The sequence below is a fragment of the Equus caballus genome, chromosome 6 (genome assembly GCF_041296265.1).
Source record: "Equus caballus isolate H_3958 breed thoroughbred chromosome 6, TB-T2T, whole genome shotgun sequence".
Lineage (NCBI taxonomy): Eukaryota > Metazoa > Chordata > Mammalia > Perissodactyla > Equidae > Equus > Equus caballus.
Genome location: NC_091689.1, coordinates 8,142,793 through 8,165,977, shown reverse-complemented (window position 1 = coordinate 8,165,977; position 23,185 = coordinate 8,142,793). Strand labels below are relative to the sequence as shown.

Below are 23,185 nucleotides of genomic sequence, written 5' to 3'. Positions count from 1 at the left end.
TTCTTTTTTTGCTATGGAAGATTGGCCCAGAACTAACATCTGTGGCCAGTCTTCCTCTTTTTGCTTGAGGAAGATTCACGCTAGCTAACATCTGTGTTAGTTTTCCTCTATTTTGTATGTGGGATCCCGCCACAGCATGGCTTGATGAGCAGTGAATAGGTCTGTGCCCACGAACCCTGGACCACCAAAGTGAAACATGCAAAATTAACCACTGCACCACTGGGCCAGCCCCAGATATTTCCTTAACTTGGTTAAGTATATTACCTCAGGGCCAGCCTGGTGGTGTAGTGGTTAGGTTCATGTTCTCTGCTTTGGCAGCCCAGGGTTGTGGGTTTGGATCCTGGGCACGGACCTATGCACTGCTCATCAAGCCATGCTGTGACGGCATCCCACATATAAAGTAGAGGAAGATTGCCATGGATGTTAGCTCAGGGACAGTCTTCCTCTCAAAAATATGTACATACCTCAATCCTAAAACCAGCATTCTGCTTAAGGTCATGGAAAAGTCAAGGATGCCTGCTATCTTTACTTCTATTTAACCTTGTATTGGAGGTATTAATCAGTGCACTTCGACAAGAAAAAGAAAGTAGAGGCATAAAAATTGGAAATGAAGAACCTGGAAACCCTAGTGAATCAATGATGAAACTAACTCAAGCAATTAAAGCATTTAGCCAGATAGCAAGGTTGAAAATTAACAATCAGAACAACTTTGTGTGTTAATACAAATAACCAGTTGGAAGGTATAATTGGGGGGAAAAACCCATTTGCAGTAGCAATAAAAAAGATAAAATACATAGCAATAAACTTAACAAGATTTGTTTAAAACTGAATGAAGAAAACTATAAAACACTCCAGAAAGATACAAAGTAAACTTAGATACGTGGAAAACATACATTGTTCTTGGTTAGGACGTCTTAGCGTGATCAAGATAACAGTTCTTCCTTAAATAATGTGATCTCAATAAAATACCAGCAAGCATTTCATGAAGGTAGACTAATTGATATGTTCATGTGGAAAAATATACACAGAAGAATAGCTAGGAAAATACTAGAAAGATAGCTATGAGGAGAGAATAGCCCTATCATATATTTTAAGATGTTATAAAGTCAGTATAATTAAAATAACTTGGTGCTGATGCTTGAATAGATAGATCAGTGGAGTAGAGTAGAAAGTCCAGATTGCAGGGACAAAGAAGGACTTTTTTTTCCCAAGGAAGACTAGCCCCAAGCTGTGCCCATCTTCCTTTGTTTTTTTATATGTGGGCCACCTGCCACAGCATAGCTTGATAAGCAGTGCGTAGGTCCCAGCCCAGGGCTTGAACTGGCGAATCCTAGGCTGCCAAAGTGGAGTGTGCAAAGTTAACTGCTGCACCTCCGGGCAGGCCCCAAAGAAGGATTTTTTAATAAGTAGGTTTGGGAGGACTGTATAGCCATTTTGAAAAAGCCGTAATTAGATTCACCTGTTCACAAGAATAAATTCCAAATTAATCGTTATTAGTCGTAACTGTAAAAAATGAAACTTTGCAAATAGTAGAAAAAATTGGGAGTGAATTTCTCTGTAACCTTCATGTGAGGACAGGCTGTGTAATTCTGACTCAAAATCAAGGTTCTGTAAAAGAATAGGTTGATAAATTTCCCTTCATAAAAATTAGATTTTTCATGGCCAGAAACATAAAGACAAACTGGGAGCAAATATTGGCAATATACATCATAAATAAAGTGCTGATAATCTCTAATATACAAAAAACTTTAAGAATTGAAGCAGGGAGATGACATGAGTAAAATAGCAGAGCTCCAAAGGCCCATCCCTTCATAGAAATGTTGAAAAGTCAAGCAAAACTCTCAGAGTGGACTTTGTCAGAAACTCTGGGAAACAAAAGTTTACAGCAATCAAGCAAACACAGAATCAGGAAAAAGGCAATTTAAAAATGATAGGAAATTAGGACATTGAAAAATTTAAGTGTGTACTGGAGAATTTTGAAAAACATGTGCATGCCCAGGCTCATGCATGCCACGGCTGAGACCTCCAGCTTTCCCTTCTAGTGGATCAGTAGGCTCAGTGGAGGCAGGAAGGGAAGACTAAGGCAGAGTTATAAATGGTCTAGGTAAGCACTCAAGGACTACCCCGGCATGGAGCCAATCTGTGAAGACTGGGGGAAGTTTTTCTTGTCCTTGTACTGCTACTACTACTTTCCTCCTCCTTCTTTCTTCTTCCTTTTCTCTCCTGGTGTTCTAGGAAATCTGTCAAAACATAAGCTAAATGAGAGAAAAAGGAACAGCAGCTTCAGAGACCACACATGACAAAGAATAAAGACTTTACAAAAAGAGTTTAGGAAACAAACAAAACAAACAGCTACAGCAAGCAACTAAAACAAATCTTGAGGAGGGAGAAGAGTCTGATTTCCATAGTTACCATATTATAATATTAAAAATGTCCAGCTTTTGATGTAAAACTTAACATGCAGAGAAACAAAGTCTGGCCCATTGGTAGAAGAAATTCACAGAAACTGCTCCTAAGGAAGCATAGACACTGGACTTAATAGACAAAATTTTTAAATTAGCTGGAGGGAGAAATACAGTTGTAAAATAATAGTTGGAGATGTCAGTACTTCACTTTCAATAATGGATGGAACATATGGACAGAAAAATCAATAAGGAAATACAGGACTTGACCAACACTAGAAACCTCCTAGACCTAACTGATCTATAGAATGTTCCACCCAAAAAGAGCAGAATACACATTCTTCTCAAATGCACATGAAATGTTCTCCAGTAGGGACCATATAGTAGGCCACAAAATGTATCTCAATAAATTTTAAAAGATTGAAATCATATAAAGTATCTTCTGCAACCACAATAGAATGAAGCTAGAAATCAGTAACATGAAAAACTCAAAATATGTGGAACTTAAAGAACAGTCTTAAGCAACCAGTGAGTCAAAGAAGAAATCACAAGGGAAATTAAAAAATACTTAGAGACAAATGAAGGCTCAAACAGCATGCCAAAACTAATAGGATGCAACAAAAGCAGTTCTCACAGGGAAATTTATAGCATGAACACCTACCTTCAAAAAGAAGTGTTGATGAAAATGTGGAGAAATTAGAACCCTTGGACATTGCTGGGGGGCATGTAAAATGATACAGCTGCTATGGAAAAACAGTATGGCGGTTCCTCAAAGAATTGAGAGTAGAATTGCCATATAATCCAGCTAGTCTGCTGCTGGGTATATATCCAGAAGAATTGAGAGCAGTGACTTGAACAGGTATTTGTACACCCATGTTTATAGGAGCATTATTCACAATAGTCAGAAGGTGGGAGCAGCCCAAGTGCCCATCAATGGATGAGTGGATAAACAAAATGTGTTATATATGCATACAATAGGATACTATTCAGCCTTAAATAGGAAGGAAATTCTGACCATGCTACAATGTGGATGAATCTTGAAGACATCATGCTAAGTGAAATCAACCAGTCACCAAAGGACAAATACTGTTTGATTCCACTTGTATGAGTTACCTGGAATAGTCAGATTCATAGAGTCAGACTGCTGGTTGCCTGGGACAGAGGAATGGGGAATTATTGTTCAATGGGTACAGAGTGTCAGTTTGGAAAGATGGAAAAATTCTGAAGATGGATAGTGGTGACAGTTGCACAAAAATGTGAATGTACTTAATGCCTTTTAGCTGTACACTTAAAAATGGTTATTTGGTAAATTTTATGTTACATGTATTTCACCATGATTTTTAAAAAAGTCCTCAAATTAATAACCTAACTTTTCACTTCAAGTAGCTAGAAAAAGAAGAGCAAACTAAACCCAAAGCTAGCAGAAGGAAGAGAACAATAAAAATGAGAGCAGAGGTAAACAAAATAGAGAATAGAAAAATAAAAGAGAAAATAAACAAAACCGAAAGTTGATTCTTTAAAAAAAGATCAACAAAATTAACAAATTTTTAGCTAAACTGACAAAGAAAAAAAAGACTCAAATAGTGAAAATCAGAAACAAGTGAGTAGATTACCAAAATAAAAGGATTATAGGAAAAAATGATGATTACTCCTATTTTATATTATATAAAATATAGTATAGATACTTCATTTTTTATATTTTATGTTGCTGTGTCTTCAACTTCACTGATATTTTCTTGTGTTTAATCTATTAATCTCTTTAAAATTTTCCTTTCAAATATTATGTTTTTCATCTCTAGAAGTTTAATTTGAGACTTTTTAATATCTTCTATTTCTTTCTTCATTATGTTTATGTTTTCCTTCACATCCTTGATCATGTGAAGGATGTTTATAATAACTTTTAATATCCTTGTCTGCAGTTTTGAGTTTGTTTTGAGACTTGTGTTTAAGCTTTTTGGGATCAAATCTAGAGTGGCCTTTATTCTCAGGATAATTTAGTTCCTTTCCTAAAGCATGGCCACTCTGGCGTCTCCACTAACGCCCCATGAATTCATCTAGATTTCTCCACTCTGAATGGTGGGAACTCAAACAATTTTAGGTCCTACATGAGCTCTGGCAGTTGTTCGGCTAATAGCTCCCCAGTAATCATTCTTTTCCTTGAAGTTCTTGCCTGGTGTCAGGCAGTTTCACCTTAAGCATGCACAGGTTGGTATTCAAATACTCAAGCAGACTCCTATGCAGATTTCTGGAGCTCTTCCTTTGTGTAACTCCCTCCCCTTGGGTACTTTGTCCCAGAAATCTTAGCAACCTCAGCCTCTCAAACTCCAGTTTCTTTCAACTCACCTCAGCAAGATTTCTGGGCTCTGTTTGGGTATTCCTCCCTGGACTGCAGTTCACAAATTGCCTTCAAGCTGAAACCTTGCATGATAGTGGGTCTCATGCTGTTTGTTTCCCTTCTCTTAGGGATCACAATCCTGTGCTGCCTGTTGTCCAGTATTTTGTCCAGTTTTTTTCATTGTTTATGATGGTAGGGTAATTCCAGATGCTGATACTTTCTCATAGTCTGAAATGGAAGTTCTGAGGAGTGTTCAAAATTGACATCACCACTGAGCAGCACAGGAATCTCATGTGCCTCTGTATGCCCTTGAAAGGACACAGGATCACCATGTGCTCTTCCAGCGTGGGCTGAATCTCATCATGAGGAATTAGCAAACACGACATGAGGAACATTCCATTAAAAACCTGTGGTGGAGGGAGTCTCTTCTTCAGACATGGTCAATGTCATAAAAGAGAAAGCTGAACAATTCCAGATTAAAGAAAACTAAAGAGATATGAAAACCAAATGGATTATATTATCCTGAACTGAATCTTGTATTTAAGGAGGAAAAACACTATAAAGAACATTATTGGGTCAATTAACAAAATTGGATTAAAGAAAACATATTAGATAATAGTATTATCATTAAATTTTATACTGCTGGTAACTCTACTCTGGTTATAAGAGAGTGTTCTTGTTCTTATGAAATACACCCTGAAGTATTTAGAGCTAAAGGGATATACTCTATGCAGCTTATCTCAAATGGTTCAGGAAAAATAGAGAAAGAGAGGTATTAAATGATAAAGCACATAGTGCAAAAGGTTAGCAATTGGTGAATCTGGGTGAGGAATATTATTCTTGTGCAACTTTTCTGAAAGTTTGATAATATTTTCAAATAAAAATTTTTTAAAAATATATACTTTGGAAAAATGTTTGGCAATGCCCATTAAAGCTAAACATATCTATATCTATATCTATATCTATATATTCTATGACCCAGCATTTCTACCTCTGGGCATGTACTTAAGAGAAATGAGTAAATTATAGCTCAATGAAAAAATTAAAATTATAAATAAGAACAAATAGCTCTTCGGATAAGTCCCCAGTCCTTCTTAGCATTCCTTTGGAATGTGTAATTTTCCTTGAGATTAAACTAAGTTGTTATGTTATAATGCAGTGGTTCTCAAAGTGTGGTCCCCAGACCAGCAGCATCAGGGTCAACTGGGATCCTGTTAGAAATGCACATTTTTTTCTGCTTCTCTGTCCAGACCACTGAATCAGAAACTCTGGAGTTGGGGCCCAGCAATATATATTTTAAGGAGCCCTCCAGGTGATTCTGGTGCATGCTATAGTGGAGAACCTCTCCTCTGGTGAACAAACTGCAGGACCTACTGTTGTCTTCAAAAGTACTCTTTCTTTCATTTACAGCTTCTCCAATTTGGGAAATACCTGCTATATGAATGCTATTTTACAGTCTCTATTTTCACTCCAATCATTTGCAAATGACTTGCTTAAGCAAGGTATTCCATGGAAGAAAATTCCACTCAATGCGCTTATCAGGTAATTGTTATGGACTTATTGAGTAAACTTCCACTTTATTAATTATAGAATGGCATTTTAGACACTTAAAATTTTATGTGCCATTGTTAGCAGTCTTTAAAGTATGCCATGCAGTGTTTTGTAAAACATGCTAAATTGTCCCTTTTGTTTTACCAGACGCTTTGCACACTTGCTTGTTAAAAAAGATATCTGTAATTCAGAGACCAAAAAAGATTTACTCAAGAAGGTTAAAAATGCCATTTCAGCTACAGCAGAACGATTCTCTGGTTATATGCAGAATGTGAGTACTAATTGTTTTTAAACACTTTAGAGATAGGAGAAATTGAAATGGTTTTGGTGTGTTACTGATTTTTATTTCAAAATGCGATTTGTGTATGTGTGTTCATCACAGGTTGAAAAACTTGAGCACTTCTGGTAAGGTTCAATATGGCTCTTCTGTGTGTTTTATCATATTTTAGTAATATAGATGTGGTTTGCCAGTGTAGGAACTTGGGCTGTTTTAGCTACAAAGGGTATTTTAGAAAAATTAACTTTTTTTTAAAACAAAGTAAGGACTGATTCTTTTATTCATTTATGCTAATGCAACTGATAATTAAGAATATAAAATCTATCATTTGTTTTTATTCGCAAAGTATATATCCCAGAATCATTGGAGTAAATCTGACCCTTTTCACGTGTTGTTGACTTCCAATTGCTTTAGTTGTATAAATCACAATGTTAATAAGCTATTACTGTGACAAGAAGTGTTTATTTTGATCTGATTAAGGATATTATGCCTTTTTAGGATGCTCATGAATTTTTAAGTCAGTGCTTAGACCAGCTGAAAGAGGATATGGAAAAATTAAATAAAACTTGGAAGGCTGAACCTGTTCCTGGAGAAGAAAATTTGCCAGATGTTTCAGCCACTAGAGTATACACTTGCCCTGTCATTACTAATTTGGAGTTTGAGGTTCAGCACTCCATCATCTGTAAAGCGTAAGTAGTCTTTAAGAAAGTCTTTTCCCTTTTAATTCTTTTTGGCAAGTGATTAAAACTGTTTTGGAAGATTTTGATTCTTATCTCATTTTCCTTCCTATCTCAGGGAGAAACATAAACACAGACATCTTTTTTCTATGTCTTTATCGTCTATAAAAATGCTTGGTGGGGTGAGAAGCAAGGAGAACTTAAATATTTTGTCATATGCTTTAATGCTGACTCAACAGTTAATTTTGTTCTACTGTTGTGTGTGTGTGTGTGTTTAATCATTGTGTGGAATATTGAGTTCTTTGGGAATACTCATTGTTCTTTTCTTTTTCCCTGAAAAGTCTCCCTCCTGTTATTTTGTTGAACGAAATTGTTTTTATTAAAAACAGGTTTTTTTCAAAATAGATCAAAATTTGATTTATTTTTAATTTTTACAAAGCTCCTTAACCATGTTTACATTAATTATTCAGACATTTTCTACATTTAAGTAATTTCCCTGCTTATTATTAGGACTTCTGTATCACGCACTTCACATCAAAAGCTTCTATTTTGATTAATCTTCTAGTTATCGATAGTACATCTCTGATTACATTTTTTCAGAGAGAGTGGAATTCTTCAGAGCGCCTGTATAAGTGGGAATTATTTCTGTGGCTTTCACACATGACAGAATTACTGAGTCACAAACAGCCTTTCCCCTTCAACATATTATAGATACTGTCCCATTATATCCTGTTACTCTGTGACACTTGGGAGAAACTTGATTTTGTGGGTAATCTTTTTCTTCCTGAAAATCTGTGGTATGTTTTATTTTTGAAATTCACAGTTTCACTAGTTTACATCTAGGTATTGACACTTTTTGTTAATTTTGCCTTTAACATGATGGGGCTTTTTCATGTGAAGATTTGGGGTTTTCTTCTGCTCAAGAAAGCTTTAAACTCTGCTTCTCTTCCATTTATTCTGGAATTTTCCTTTTTTTCCCCCTATCCAGAGTTCAAGTACGTGGTTGTATATTCTAGTTGTAGGTCCTGATAGTTCTTCTGTGTGAACTGCCGCCACAGCATGGCTAAAGACAGACAAATGGCATGGTTCCATGCCTGGGAACTGAACCCAGGCTGCTGCAGTGGAGCACCCTAAACTTTAACCACTAGGCCATCAGGGCTGACCCTGGAATTTTCTTTAGATAAACTCAATACCATGTATTGGCTCTCCATTCTCTGTCTTCCATATTTATCTATTTTTCTTAGGCTGCTCAAAATGATAGTATTCACTGAGGTCTCTTCCAGCTGTAACATTCTAGTATTTTTGACTAGAATTTTGAACGTTCGTGTGGATGCTATAAAGACAGTACTTTTGCATCATTAGTGTGACATTTCTTACCTTCAGGATTTCTTCAGTCTTTTTTTCCTCCAGTGGATACATGATTTTTAAAGAAAAAGTCTGAGTCTTACAAATGCAGTTCATCTCCTTGTAAAAGCTGGAGACTCCACCAGCAGTTAATAATAGCACAGACGGGCCGGCTGTGGCCGAGTGGTTGCGTTTGCACGCTCCGCTTCGGCGGCCCAGGGATTCACTGGTTTGGATCCTGGGCGCAGACATGGCACCGCTCATCAGGCCATGCTGAGGCGGCGTCCCGCGTGCCACAACTAGAAGGACCTGCAACTACAATGTACAACTATGTACCAGGGGCGTTTGGGAGAAAAAGGAAAAATAAAATCTTTAAAAAAATAATAATAATAATAGGATAGACAGTCATCTTTCCCTTTCTTCTGATGCACTTTCCAGACAAAATTTGTGCAAGTCAGAGAAGCAAAGTTTTTTTTCATTTAGTTGTTTATTTTGCTGAGGAAAATTCACCGTGAGCTAACATCTGTTGCCGACTTTCTTTTTTTTTTTTTAATGTGGGTCACTGTCACAGCATGGCCACTGAAAGATGAGTGGTGTAGGTCTGCACCCAGGATCTGAACCTAGGCCACCAGGGCTGGCCCAGAAGCAACGTTTTTGATTGTTGTTATTTCATTTAGTTGTGAGAGTGCCAACCAAATTTCTTTTGATAGGAAAGTTTCAGTTGCCGCTGGTAGAAATGGCCACGGGCAGCACAGGAAGAAAGAACACCACGTTGAAGTCGTGGCTACTGCACTGTGCCAGCAGTGTGAGTCAGGCGCTCCAGTTGTGCAGGGCCCAGATACTTGGTGTTTGAGGTGTGCACACCAGTACATGAAGTGACATGGCTCATGGGGGGTAGGCGCACCTGGCAGCCAGGCTGAACAGTGGCCCAAGAGTTTGGCAAGTGTGGGAGGCAGCAAGGTTCTATGGGGCCACAGCAGCAGCAGTACAACTTTCCTCCTCGAAAGTCTTGCCTTAGTTACTCTATTAATAATTTTCTTTAAGGCAGTTCTTTAAACATGAAGCAGTTTCTGGCTGAAGGAAGATTCCATATAACTTATCCCTCTAATTGTAATTTTCCATGTTTAGCTTCTGTCACATCTGGCTGTAGGTTAGTTTGGCTAGTTTGCCAAATGCACTTATTTTTTTAAACTATTATAGTTTAAATTGACTGATTTTCAGTTATTACAAGGTATTTCAATATATTAATAATATATTCTCAAATATAAAGAATTCTTATGAATTCTCCATTCCAAGAACATAAACTATCTAAAACTAAATACTTAATATTCCCCATAAAACCTCCTTCTGCAGTCTTCCCTATTTTGGTGATGTCTGCTCCACACTTAGAGTTTATCAGTCTAAAAACGTTGTGTATTTCTTAACTTTTCTCTTTCTCTTACACCCCTACATCTCATATGTCAGCAAATCCTTTCAGCCCTTCTTCAAGATATATCCAGAATCTGACCTGCTTCTACCACCTCCATGGTCACCACTCTGGTTCGGGCCACTATCATCTCTTGCCTAGATTATTGGAATACCTTCTAAACTGTGTCTCTGTGTTTCTGCCGTTGTCTCTCTCTAGTCTATTTTAAACACATTAGACAATGTGGTCCATTTAAAATGGAAGTTAGTTCATGTCAGCTCTCTGCTGATAAGCCTTAAAATAAAAGCTGAAATCCTTACCCTGATCTCCAGAACCCCATATGATCTGCCTTTCAGCAACCCTTTTCCCCAATTAACTCTGACTTCATCTCCTGCCACTCTTTCCCCTTGCTCATTCTGTTCCATTGAAACTAGCTTCCTTACTTTTTCTTGAAAATACCAGGATTCCTGATACCTCAGGGCCTTTTCACTTACTGTTTCCTCCATCTCAAATTCTCTTTCCCCCATATCATCACATAACTAAGTGCCCTTACTCCTCCTTAGCTTTATGTAAAAGCCACTTGCTCCATGAGGCATTTTCTTGCTACCCTGTCTAAAATTCTAACCATCTACTCTGATTTTTTCACTTCCCTCTTCTCTACTTTGTTTTTCTTTCTTAGCAGTTGCCATTATCTAACATACTATATATTTTACTTATATATGTATTTTTTTATTGTCTCTCTCCAGTATAATGAAGTGTGAGGGGAGGTATTTTTGTCCTGGTTTGTTCACTGCTACAACCCCAGTGCCTAGAACAGTTCTGGCATATAGTAGGCATATTCAGTGATGTGTAACAAATTGCCCCAAACTTAACAGCTTAAAACAGCATCCACTTATTAACTCACTCATCCACTTGTTAACTTATTAACTCACAGTTCTATAATAGGTTAGAAGTCTAGGGCAGGGCATGGCCGAGTTCCCTGCTTAGGCTATCAAAAGGCTGAAATCAAGGTGTTGTCTGGCTGTGCTCTCATCTGGTGTCCAGGGTCCCCTTCTAAGCTCATTAAGGCTATGGGAAAAATTTAGTTCCTTACCATTGTAGACTGGGGTCCCCATTTTCTTGCTACCTGTTGGCTGGGACCACTCATTTCCTAAAGGCTGCCTATAGTTTCTTGCCGTGTGACGTCCATAGGCAGTTCACAACTGTGCTATTTGCTTTCTCTAGGCTAACAGGACATCTTTCTGACTTCTAATCTCAGACTACTTCTGTTTGAGACCTCTAGACACAGATTTAAAGAGTTCTTGTGATTAGGCCTGACCCACCTAGCTAATCTTCTTTTCTATTAACTCAGTGTTAAGATTAGTAACATTAATTATATGTAAAGTAGCATCATCGTGGGAGTGATAGCTCATCATAGTAACAAGTTCTTCCCACACTGAAAGGGGATGGAATTATACAAGGGCACAGGTCATCTTAGAATTCTGCCTATTAGAGAGGTGCTCATTAAGTATTTGTGGAATGAAGAACAAATATATTCTTATGGTCCCTAGTCTTCAACTTATGGCAATAGAGAACTGGGGCAGGAAATTGAATACTACTAAAAATTCTGATATGCAGACAAAATGAAAAATAGTCAACTAAAACTATTTAAAAGAAATCAGTTTGCTTCCAAGTAAATCGAATATGATCTTTTGATCTCTGTGCCTATTTTTTAAAATTTTATAAAAATATATTCAATGACCAAACAATTCTGCTATCTGACAAAAGTGCCTACGTAGTTTGCCAAGAAGAGATACGATTTTCAAAGCAGCATTGTTCATATAGTCAAAAACTGGAAACAGTCCAAATGTCCATCCGTAGTAATACAGAACAGTTGTGGCATGCTCAAACAGATGAATACTAGACAGCAGTGAAAATGGGCATATGTGAATGGAAACTCCATATGCAGCAAGTGTGGTCAAGTCTTAGAATCATTGAACAAAAGAGGCTAGTTAAAAGAAAACATACTATGTGGTTCCATTTATGTGAGCTTCAAAAACAGTCAAAGCTCAACTATTGTGTTGGAAGTCAAGATAATGGTTACCTTTTGGGAGAAAGGAAGGGACAGTGATTGGGAAGGAGCATATGAGGAGGCTTCCAGGGAGTTTGATTTGAGTGGTGATTAAATGGTGTGTTAACTGATAATTCATCAAGCTGTCTAACTTTGATTCAGTTTTTTGAAGTTTTGGGGGTTTTTTTGAAAATATAATCTTAAAATTTAGCATTTTAAGAAAGTAAACACTTGCAATTGAGATTTTTACCTCTGTTGATTTAATATGGATTAAAGTAAGCATGAGAGGGGCCGGCCCCGTGGCCGAGTGATTAAGTTCACGCGTTCCGCTTCGGCAGCCCAGGGTTTTGCCAGTTCCAATCCTGGGTGCGGACATGGCATCGCTCGTCAAGCCATGCTGAGGCGGCGTCCCACATGCCACAACCAGAAGGACATACACCTGGAATATACAACTATGTACTGGGGGTTTTGGGGAGAAGAAGAAATTAAAAAAAAGAAAAGAAAATTGGCAACAGATGTTAGCTCAGGTGACAATCTTAAAAAAAAAATTAAGCACGAGAAAAGTCTTAAATGTATATTTCTTATGCTTAGTCATAGTCTGTCAGTACGTGATAAGTTCTGTGGGGGAACAGTCTTTCTGAAGTATATTTGTATTTATTTTGTATTGCACAGTTATGCTTCTAAATGCTAACGTTTGTCTTATTTTGTACAGATGTGGAGAGATTATTCCCAAAAGAGAGCAGTTTAATGACCTCTCCATTGACCTTCCTCGAAGGAAAAAGCCACTCCCTCCTCGTTCAATTCAAGATTCTCTTGATCTTTTCTTTAGGGTAGGTAATATCTTTTGGTATTTTCACATAACTAAATTTTATATATCATAAATAATTTGAAGTTGGTTTCTTTAAGGTTCAGTTTCAATAAAATTTGCAGGGAAAACAAGGGAGAAATATTTATAAATATTTATTTTTAAAAGCCTGATAAATCTAATTGTTAACTTATTGAAGAAGAAAATTGATTAAGTAGATTATGTATTTAGCTCAATAGCAAGTGTTTTAGACAATCTTAACAGTTATTTGTAAACAGATATTAATTTGAAGCATATGAAGTGACATATGGTAAAATTTGGTAATGTGAATTAAAATTGGAGACACTACATAAGTTGGTCTACTAAGATCTGAGGAACGAAAAGTACTCTGCTTTTCCTTAGGTTGTGTGTACTCTGTTAGAAACAACGAGTCACGTTTATCCAAAGCTGTAGATGAACATTTGTGTCTGATATACTCTTACAGATAGAAAGTTTCTGGGGCATAATTGGATTTGTTGTGTAGCAGCCCTTATAACTGATGGAAATTCTCCAGGATCCCCCTTTGTCTCTGTAATAGTGGTTCTTGCTTTGTTGTAGCAAATGGGCAGGGTTGTCTTCCTAAGGTTAAAGAAAAGTTCCATTCTTTAAATGATGAAGGTTCAGCTCCACCCAAAGATAAGTACTCTGCTTTTCTTTTTGTTTTAATCATTCCTTACTATTCCTGTTATTGCTGTAGAATTTGAAACTTTTCCTATGTATCTTTACCTCCTTTTTTTAAGGACTTCTTGTTTCAGTTTTCTCTAGGTAATGATATCCACCCCAAACTTTGGTCCTTTTAGAGCAGTTGTTCTTAGTGGGCTGTCACCAGAAGATTGAGTTCCCTTATAAGAAAGGGGTAGAGTTACACCTAACAGACCAGGAACTCCGCCTAACCTGAAGGTGATCTTATCTCTGCTATGGCGAAATGTTAAAATCTGGATATTCTCTTGGCAGTAGTTCTTGGGTATCCACGGGGAAAAGGTTGAGAATCTGCTACTGTAGAGTCTAGTTACTATGATAAATTGAGAGATTTCCTTGGTAAAAAAGGAATTAGGAATTCTGAAATAGGGCATGATATTATAAGATAACTATATTTGAGGATTAGGTCTTAATTTAGTAAGGCTTATGACTCTAGACACAAAACTTAATCTGGTCGGAGTTGTCATTCCACTGAACTGGTATGACTAGAGAGGATTACTAGCATTTAATGGGCTAATGCTGATTCAACTTCATGCTTCTTTATTTTTCCCTCTTGTCTTTTTACAGGCAGAAGAACTTGAGTATTCCTGTGAGAAGTGTGGTGGGAAGTGTGCTCTTGTCAGGCACAAATTTAACAGGCTACCCAGGTAACTTAATTGCTCTTCAGTTTTTCTTCTTTAAAGTACTTAAAATATTACTGAATAAGTGAGGCTTACCAGAATGGACTGATAAAGAAGGTCAGCAAAGCTGAGATATGAAAAGGATAGAGGATGGAAAGCTAGAATGCTCTTGCATAAGAAAGGAAAAGGATTTGGAATGCTAACGAGGAGAAGGAACTCCAGAGTCCCAAGAAGATGGCAACAAGAGGGTGCGGCTGGTGAGACTTTGGAATAATGATAGGGACTTAGCTAGTAGATTTTTAATTCAGTAATGTTTAACATTCAGTTGTAGTTTGTCGTCCTATGTTGTGCTGTAGTCTCATTCCAAACCTTCAGTAAAAATCTGCTACACACACATACACATGTGCATGAAAATAAAATAGGAAGAGTAATTTTCTACAATTTGTGTGTTCCTTTATTCAGAGGATCTTATAAGTTGGTGAATTTCCTGTAATCATAAGTATTCTGAATTAGGAATGAAATTAACTTATATTAGTTCTATAAAAACAAACATAAAACCAAACTAGTTAGAAAAATTATGATGTCATTATAGAACAGCTTTTAGTTCTTTCCAAGAATAAATCTCAACCACAAACAAGGCTATTATTAACATTAAGTATTTATATGGTACTTTGCCTACAGAGTGCTTTTCTTTCTTTTATTAGCTTCAGTTTTCTATGAGTAAGTGCAGTTTCTGGAACCCAGCCCCTAGAGACTAGTTCTTTTACGTTCCATTATCTGTGCCTTCCTAGGAAATGAATTTCTTTTAAAGAAATGACTTTCTAAGTCATAGCAGCATTATGTTGATCATAGTCTGTATTTTTATTTAAGAGATTTGTTCTTTCCTATTTGTGTGTTTTTTTTATTGAGTTCATAATAGTTTACCTCATTGTGAAATTTCAGTTGCACATTATTTCTTGTCTCACCACATGAGTGCTCCCCTTCATCCCCCTGTGCTCACCCCCTACTCCCCTACCCCTGGTAACCACTGAACTGTTTTCTTTGTCCATGCGTTTGTTTGTATTCCACATATGAGTGAAATCATGTGGTGTTTGTCTTTCTCAGTCTGGCTTATTTCACTTAGCATAATTCCCTCTAGGTCCATCCATGTTGTTGCAAATGGGATGGTTTTTTTCTGGCTGAGTAGTATTCCATTGTATATGTATACCACATCTTCTTTATCCAGTCATCAGTCAGTGGGCACTTGGATTGTTTCAATGTCTTGGCTATTGTGAATAGTGCTGCAATGAACATAGGGGTGCATATGTTACTTCGGATTGTTGATTTCAAGTTTTGGGGGTTTTTTTAAAGATTTTATTTTTTCCTTTTTCTCCCCAAAGTCCCCCGGTACATAGTTGTATATTCTTCGTTGTGAGTCCTTCTAGTTGTGGTATGTGGGACGCTGCCTCAGCCTGGTTTGATGAGCAGTGCCATGTCCGCGCCCAGGATTCGAACCAACGAAACACTGGGCTGCCTGCAGCGGAGTGCGCGAACTTAACCACTCAGCCAGGGGGCCAGCCCCCTGATTTCAAGTTTTTTGGATAGATACCCAGTAGTGGCACCTTTGTCAAAGATTAGCTGTCCGTAGATGTGCAGTTTTATTTCTGGCTTTCAGTTCTGTTCCGTTGATCTGTGTGCCTGTTTTTGTACTAGCACCATGCTGTTTTGATAACTATGGCTTTGTAGTACATTTTGAAGTCAGGGATTGTGATGCCTCCAGCTTTGTTCTTTTTTCTCAGTATTGCTTTAGCAATTCGGAGTCTTTGGTTGCCCCATATGAATTTTAGGATTCTTTGTTCTATTTCCTTGAAGAATGTCATTGGGATTCTGATAGGGATTGGATTGAATCTGTAGATTGCTTTAGGTAGTATAGCGTAGTTTTTAAGGAGAAATACAGTGGATAACTTCAGTTTACAAATTTTTGAGTTTGTGGCTTCTTTGATAAAGGTATATACGGTAAGAAAGGAAACAGTTTTCCATAAATCAGACATTATTTCTGCCTAGAATTGAGCTTTGTTCTTATATCTGAAATTCAGTTTTTAAAGTGTTCTTGTGGGCTGTGAAATATATTTAGTCCATCTGGCAGAGATTATGTTCTGTATCAAAGGTGAAAAGGTTACCACAATAGTAACTAAAAAGAAGTGTTTTTATACAGCTAAAAGCCTTTCCAGACCCACAAACCAGATTTGGCATGTAAATTTTGTAGAACTTTTTTCTGAGTGGAGAAAATTTTTGTTTCTCTCTTAGCTTTCTCCAGAGAAAGTGCTACTGAAATAAAAATAGTTCTTGTCAAAAATCATCTTGAAAAAATTAATGTTCACCATCAAAGATAAGGCATGTTTAACACTTCAATTAAATTAGCACTAATGGTTATATAGCCCCTATATTTTTTTAAACTGTGTAACATTGAGGTAAATAATTTAAGGATTTAGCCCAATATCAATACGAGCATTTAAAAATTTAGTGCTATTGTATGATGTGTTTTATTTGGTGCAGTTTTTTTTCTAGGAATATATTTTACCCAAACCTCATTAATCCAGCCAATGCCCATGTTTTATTTTTATTTGTATTCTTAGTACCTTCCACAGTGCCTAGCACAAGGCAGGTATTCAGTCAATGTTCTTTGAAGGATCTTTAATTTGGCCAAATGTGTTCTTTAAATCAAAAACTGTCTAACATGATTAGTTAACAGTGATCTCTTTTCACCTATGAGAGAGTCACATCTACTTGTATGAACTAGTAATGTCTTCACCTCCTGTTTTTCAGGATCCTCATTCTTCATTTGAAACGATACAGCTTCAATGTCGCTCTGTCACTTAACAACAAGATTGGGCAGCAAGTCGTCATTCCGAGATACCTGACCCTGTCCTCTCATTGCACTGAAAGTACAAAAGCGCCCTTCACCCTTGGTTGGAGTGCACACACAGCAGTGTGAGTCCTTGAGAGAGAGTTTCTCTGCCTTCCTTACTGAAGTAGAAAGGCCGTAGTGTCTGATCAAAAGAATGACTGAACTAGATAACATGACTTGCAGGTAAAATCAGACCAAGAAGGAGATTTTAATTTTGCTTTATTTTCGATTTTGTGTTAAATTACTGCCTGATTGAAGTTAATTGAATTAAATGCTTAAACAAGATTCTTCCAAGCACGTTAATTGCCTTTTTTAGTAAGTTCCCTTTGTAGGGAGTGCTCTTACTCTTTTAGATCACTAGAAGACAGTTGGATACATTTTGGAAATAGAAACCAAATTTGGGTGAACATGAAAGTCACCTCAGCACTAAAAATACCAATTCCTGTGTTCATTCCCTAGAAGTTGTGTTTCAGTAGATCTGAGGTAGGGCTTGGGAATCAATATTTTAACAAATGCCTTTGCTGACTCTTCGAGATATGCAAATTTGAGAAACAGTATACTAAATGTTATGCTGGGGCCCAAAAATAGATTGTGTCTTCATTAATGTGTTGTCGCGAATGTAAGTGAGGAACTTCAGTGGCTCCTAGAATTTTTCAAGAGAAAAGAAGTAACCTTTACCTTTGATTTTGCTCCATCATGTATGCTGGGAAGACTTCAGGGCTTCTCCGAATGTTGCACTTTCTTCTGCGTACTTCCATTGCTTTGGAGCCATATATTGCAGTTCTTTTTTTATACTCGAACACTAGTTTGGTAGAATCATGAAGTTCTAGAACTTTAGAATTGAAAGGGATTTTAGAGATACTGTGTAAATTATTAATTTTGTAGAAGAGATCCAAGGAGATGAGATAATTTTCTTAAGGTCATACAGTAAGTTACTGGAAGAGCCAGATCTCTTGGCTAAAGTGGAATGATAAACATTCAGAAAGTGAACGAACATTTGCTAACATGAACTGATGCAGTTTTTTAAAGTGTGTTTTACCTTGGATTAATAATTGAAATGTGTACTACATCATATAAGTTTACACTAAAGGCCTCAGTGGATCTGCTAATAAAGACATGTACCCAGAGAGTCAGTGGCTCTAGGTTTTCTCTTATGACCTTCCTTTGGCAGAGATGTTTTTGCTTGATGCAAACTGCCTTCTGCTGGTAGAGCTCTTACTCTTCCTGGCACTACAGTAGTACCGTCAGTGTAGCCTCTTCATGATCACAGGCCTGAAACCAGGCTCTGATGCTACAGTTAAGCTTTAAAACTTTGGGCAAATATTTGACTTGTCTCTCGGGAAAATAATAGGGTGTTTGTGAACATTAAATGAGGTAATAACGCGTAAGTTCTTACTACAGTGCCTGACATCTATTAAGTCCTCAATAAATGAGAGCTATTTTTATTTTATTGCTTGAAAGTAAAGAACTGAGACAAGATAATTTTTCCCAAGTTATTCTTTTCAAACGTATTACATTTGACTTCATTTCCAGTGCTGTTTATTCAGATCATTAGGTGAGAGAGAGCCTAGAGATGGTATTTTGTTTTCTCTTTTGGCCTCTATTGCTAATAAAAGTATTATAACTGTTTACTTTTCAAGAGGATATATAAGGGACTATAGTACAGAATAATTCATTTTATAAGTTAAATATATCTTTTTAATAATGTAATTGTATACATTATATATTTTCTAATTTTCTGATAGTTCTAGACCATTGAAAGCCTCTCAAATGGTGAATTCCTGCATCACCAGCCCTTCTACACCTTCAAAGTGAGTTATGTTTCTTGTATACCCAAAATTTGTATTTTTAAGAATTTGTCTTACCCTAATTTCCATGATTATCCTCTCCCCTTTTCTTTATTGTTTCTCTTTTTGCATGATGACTGCTCTGTATTACTATACTTTGGAATTTTCCTGAATCTGCTTTAAATTATAATCAAGTGTGTAACAAGTTTTTAACAGTGAAGCAAGTTCAGATGATCCTCTCAAAATTTTGTTGTAAAACTTCTTAAATCATCTGTTAATATGTAATGTTTTCATCCCACAACTCTAGAAATTGACTGATGACGATGGATTTTAAGGATTGAAGGGATAAAATAACCCTATTGGTATAAAGGGCTTCCTCAAAAATATGCATGGAGATCCCAAAATATCTTTTCACTTGTTGCTAGCCAGTCTGGGACTTCTTGTCTTAGCTACTGAACTGAAGTTATTTTGAAAGGGGACAGGAACACACACTGGAATGTAGCTATTCTGCAAATGTTTTATGTATTTTGCTTAAGACCAAAAGTTTGTCCAAGAAGTGAAGCAAATACTTTTTTTTAATATACCTCCTCCATGATTTAACTAGAACCACATTTCCTAATTAGGCAATTCTAAATGACTTTGTTGTCATTTGTCTTATTAAAATTAGTTTTTCTAAAAATTTGATGTCCCAAAGTACTTTTAGCAAAGAGACACGTGTTGTTTAAGGGCTTTTGGGGGGCTTATATAACCATAAAATGACATTTGGGAACTGCTATTTTCTTTTCCTCCTGTTAATTATTTTTCAGTGCAATTAAAACCAGATGACTAACATGACTAGAAATCTGAAATGGTACCGATATGAATACTCTTGCCCGTTCTCAAGATACAAATGAGCAATACCACTTGGCTGCTTAGAAAGTGAGCAAGTGATGCATTTACAAGATGAATATTTTTCATTACTACAGGCAAGCTGCCTTCTGTGAATATAGTAACTATTAATGGAATGCACTCTTTATGTACCAAATCACTATAGTTTCAAGAAAGAGATGGTTTCATTGGGCATCATTATACTTGGCATGGTCATCTGTTCTCCAGGGTCTACTGGTATGAGAATTTGAGAGTTGGTCAGTAAAGGATGATTAGGCCCTAGAAGACCTGTCATGCCGATCAAACTTAAAAGAGGCTCAGCAATGAACCAGAATACCATTGGTTCTTCTACAGTGTCCTTTGTCACGTTTGACCCTGGTACATTAGTAGCCAGGTGTCACCCTCCTTCAGCAAAATATTTACATGAATAAACAAATTAATATCTTCAGTTTTGCTTGGTGAGCATGAAATCAGAAATGAGGAATTAAGATGGCTAATTGGCTATTTCTAAGTTATACTAAAAACCCTTTTGAACACGTAATGGGAGGCTGTTCAAGTGTTCAGGCTGGAGTGCAGTGATATCCTGGCTGCTCTCAGCCACAGACTGTGTTTGGGCTTATCACTGACCAGTTGCCTCTTTTCTTTGATCTACATTGCTGCGCAATCCTCCTGATTTCCATTGTGGCCTCTTATTTCTTGGTGCCATCATTCTATATGTTTATTTACAGTTTTCACATTTAGATTAGTTGCATTTTCCAATTTCCATTTTACATTTTTTTTAGTATAGCGTATGAATTTATGTTAACCTCCATCAAAGAAAGTTCGTGCTCTTTGACCTTCACCACTTTTTCCTTTAGTTTATTTTCAGCTCACATAGAAGACAACACAGTAACACCTTACTTATCTGGTATCATTGAAGAACGATATTTGATATTCCACATAAATGAATTTTTATATAACTCAAGCTTGCCTTTTTAAGCATTAATCTTTAAAAATTTTTAACCATTTTAGATGGTTATATTCTCTTTAACCTTACAGAATTCCTCATATTCTTAAATAAAATATACTGAAGATAATTTAAATGTATTGTAATGACTTAGAATCAGCATTATGAGTGTTAGGTATTGCACTGTGTTTTAATATGATAATGCCCTCAGAGGCTCTTAATTCTTACAAGACAGTTTCCCTTTACATTAAATGACTTTATAGTTCTTTGTTGCCCTTTTTGTGGTTTTTCTCTCTCGTTTCTTAGCTCTCATTTCTTGATGAACTTACTACATTATTTTATACACCGTTTCCTGGGAAAGAAGGGTCTCTGTCTAAAGAGTAAAGTGCGTGGGCTTTGAAGCTGCTGCCTTCCTCAGAAGCCTTTTTTCTTACTTTTGAATCCCTGTGTTCTGGAAAGTAGAGGTTGCCAGAAGTCTGACCTACATATAATTGGATAAGTGGAATGTTACTGTTAATTTTAAAGTACACAGATCATAATTCAAAAGATCAAAAATTAGTCCTCATGCACTCTGTTGTCAAAAACATTTATTCATTGCTATGTCTGCATGCATTCACTAGAGTACTTGCTTTATAAAGACAATAACAAACTTCTTGGGGTTGATCATTAAAAGAAAAAAGGCACAAAGTGATTGGTTTACTGATGATATATAATAGCATAAGAGTTGTCTAATTTTCAAAGCATGGCTCTTTTGGAGTGGGGCAAAGGTAATGCTTAAATATACCTCTTTTGATTTATCATGTTTTCTCTAGTAAATCATTTTCCATAATGGAAAAACTTTTTGTTTTATTTTGGTATTTATACATCAAAAGAATAACTAGGACAAATGTTTATTTATCAGACTTATATAGGGTTTTTTTCCTTATATTACAGGAATTTCACCTTCAAATCCAAGAGCTCCTTGGCTTTATGCCTTGATTCAGACAGTGAGGATGAGCTAAAACGCTCCGTGGCCCTTAGCCAGAGACTTTGTGAAATACCAGGCAGTGAACAGCAGCAGGAAGACCTGGAAAAAGTAAGAAATTTCTCCTCAAAGTATCTGACAAAGATTTGTGTAGCTCTCGCTGTCCAAACAGATGCCTTTCCTAACAAGCATCAGCAAACTTAATAAATACACAAGATAGCTCATAAACTTAATGGATCTGTTCAAATACTAGTTTTAAACAGTGCTTTTTGTAGCTACAAAACCAGCCTGTTTAACAGTGGATTGAGACTTTTTCTTTGAGATATAATTGACATATGACATTATATTAGTTTCAGGTGTACAAAATAATGATTCAGTATTTGTGTATATTATGAAATGATCACCACAATAAGTCTAGTTAACATCTGTCACTGTACATAGTTACAAAAAACGTTTTTTTCTTATGAGGAGGACTTTTAAGATCTACTCTGTTGGCAACTTTCAAATATACAATACTGTATTGTTAACTATAGTCACCATGCTGTATATTACATCCCTCTGACTTAGTTATTTTATAACTGGAAGTTTGTACCTTTTGACCCCCTTACCCATTTCACACATCCCCCAATGCCTGTCTCTGCCAACCACAAATCTGTTCTCTGTATCTGAGCTTGGTTTTGTTTGTTTGTTTGTCTGTTAAGTTCTACATAAAAGTGAGATCATACAGTATTTGTCTTTCTCTGCCTGACTTATTTTACTTAGCATAATGCCTTCAAGGTCCATCCATGTTGTCGCCAGTGGCAAGATTTCATTCTTTTTTATAGCCGAACAGTATTCCTGTGTGTGTGTGTGTGTGTATGTATGTATCTTCCTTATCCGTTCATCCCTCGATAGACACTTAGGTTGTTTCCAGGCTTGAGACTTTTAAGAAATGAAAGTTTTACGTAAATTGCTTTCTCCTGTTAACCTTCAGAGCTTCTTTTCCATATTGGTCCTCAAATAATTATTTGCTTTATTTTGATCTAATTGTTAATATGGGGGAATCGTAGTAAAGGTTTTATATGAACAGTCCAACCAGGTAATCTGAAGTTTAAATAATGGATGTGAAGGCATAACTACATCACCTTTTATCTTGACATATAATGATAGTTCATATTTGGAAGATATAAGCTTTTCTAAGAGTTCACATCATTTTATGTGACTGTTTGATTTTAAACTTCCCTTTTGTCAAGATAACGTAATTATTGTTGTAGTTATTTTTTTTTCTGGCTTATTTCCCATCTTTAAAGCGAGAGGTAGTTTGTGGTTGCTCACCTTGAATGAGAAATGACAAAGTCAGAAATTCTCCCAGAAATGAGAGAAAGTTATTCAGAAAATAACTTCTGAATATTTATATAATCTTGATGTAGTTTTTATTTTTCTCATTTATTAAAAACAAAGAGCAAGACCTGCCAACATTTTAAAAAGAATATTAGCTGTAGTGACAATATTTACAGTATGATCAAACATATCTGGAAGAAAATACGCCAA

At 36.4% G+C, this 23,185-nt stretch overlaps 1 protein-coding gene across 7 annotated transcripts in view; it reads left to right on the top strand.

The window, feature by feature from the left end:
• USP37 (ubiquitin specific peptidase 37) overlaps window positions 1–23,185 on the top strand; it is a 96,571-nt gene that overhangs the window by 44,390 nt on the left and 28,996 nt on the right. For all 7 annotated transcript variants that reach the window (XM_023642339.2, XM_023642336.2, XM_070269258.1 and 4 more), the window contains 8 exons: window positions 6,148–6,279; window positions 6,436–6,559; window positions 7,064–7,254; window positions 12,754–12,871; window positions 14,152–14,231; window positions 17,010–17,174; window positions 18,837–18,902; window positions 21,625–21,766. In XM_023642339.2, the coding sequence (XP_023498107.2) occupies window positions 6,148–6,279; window positions 6,436–6,559; window positions 7,064–7,254; window positions 12,754–12,871; window positions 14,152–14,231; window positions 17,010–17,174; window positions 18,837–18,902; window positions 21,625–21,766 (1,018 nt within the window). The remainder of the gene's footprint in view (window positions 1–6,147; window positions 6,280–6,435; window positions 6,560–7,063; window positions 7,255–12,753; window positions 12,872–14,151; window positions 14,232–17,009; window positions 17,175–18,836; window positions 18,903–21,624; window positions 21,767–23,185) is intronic.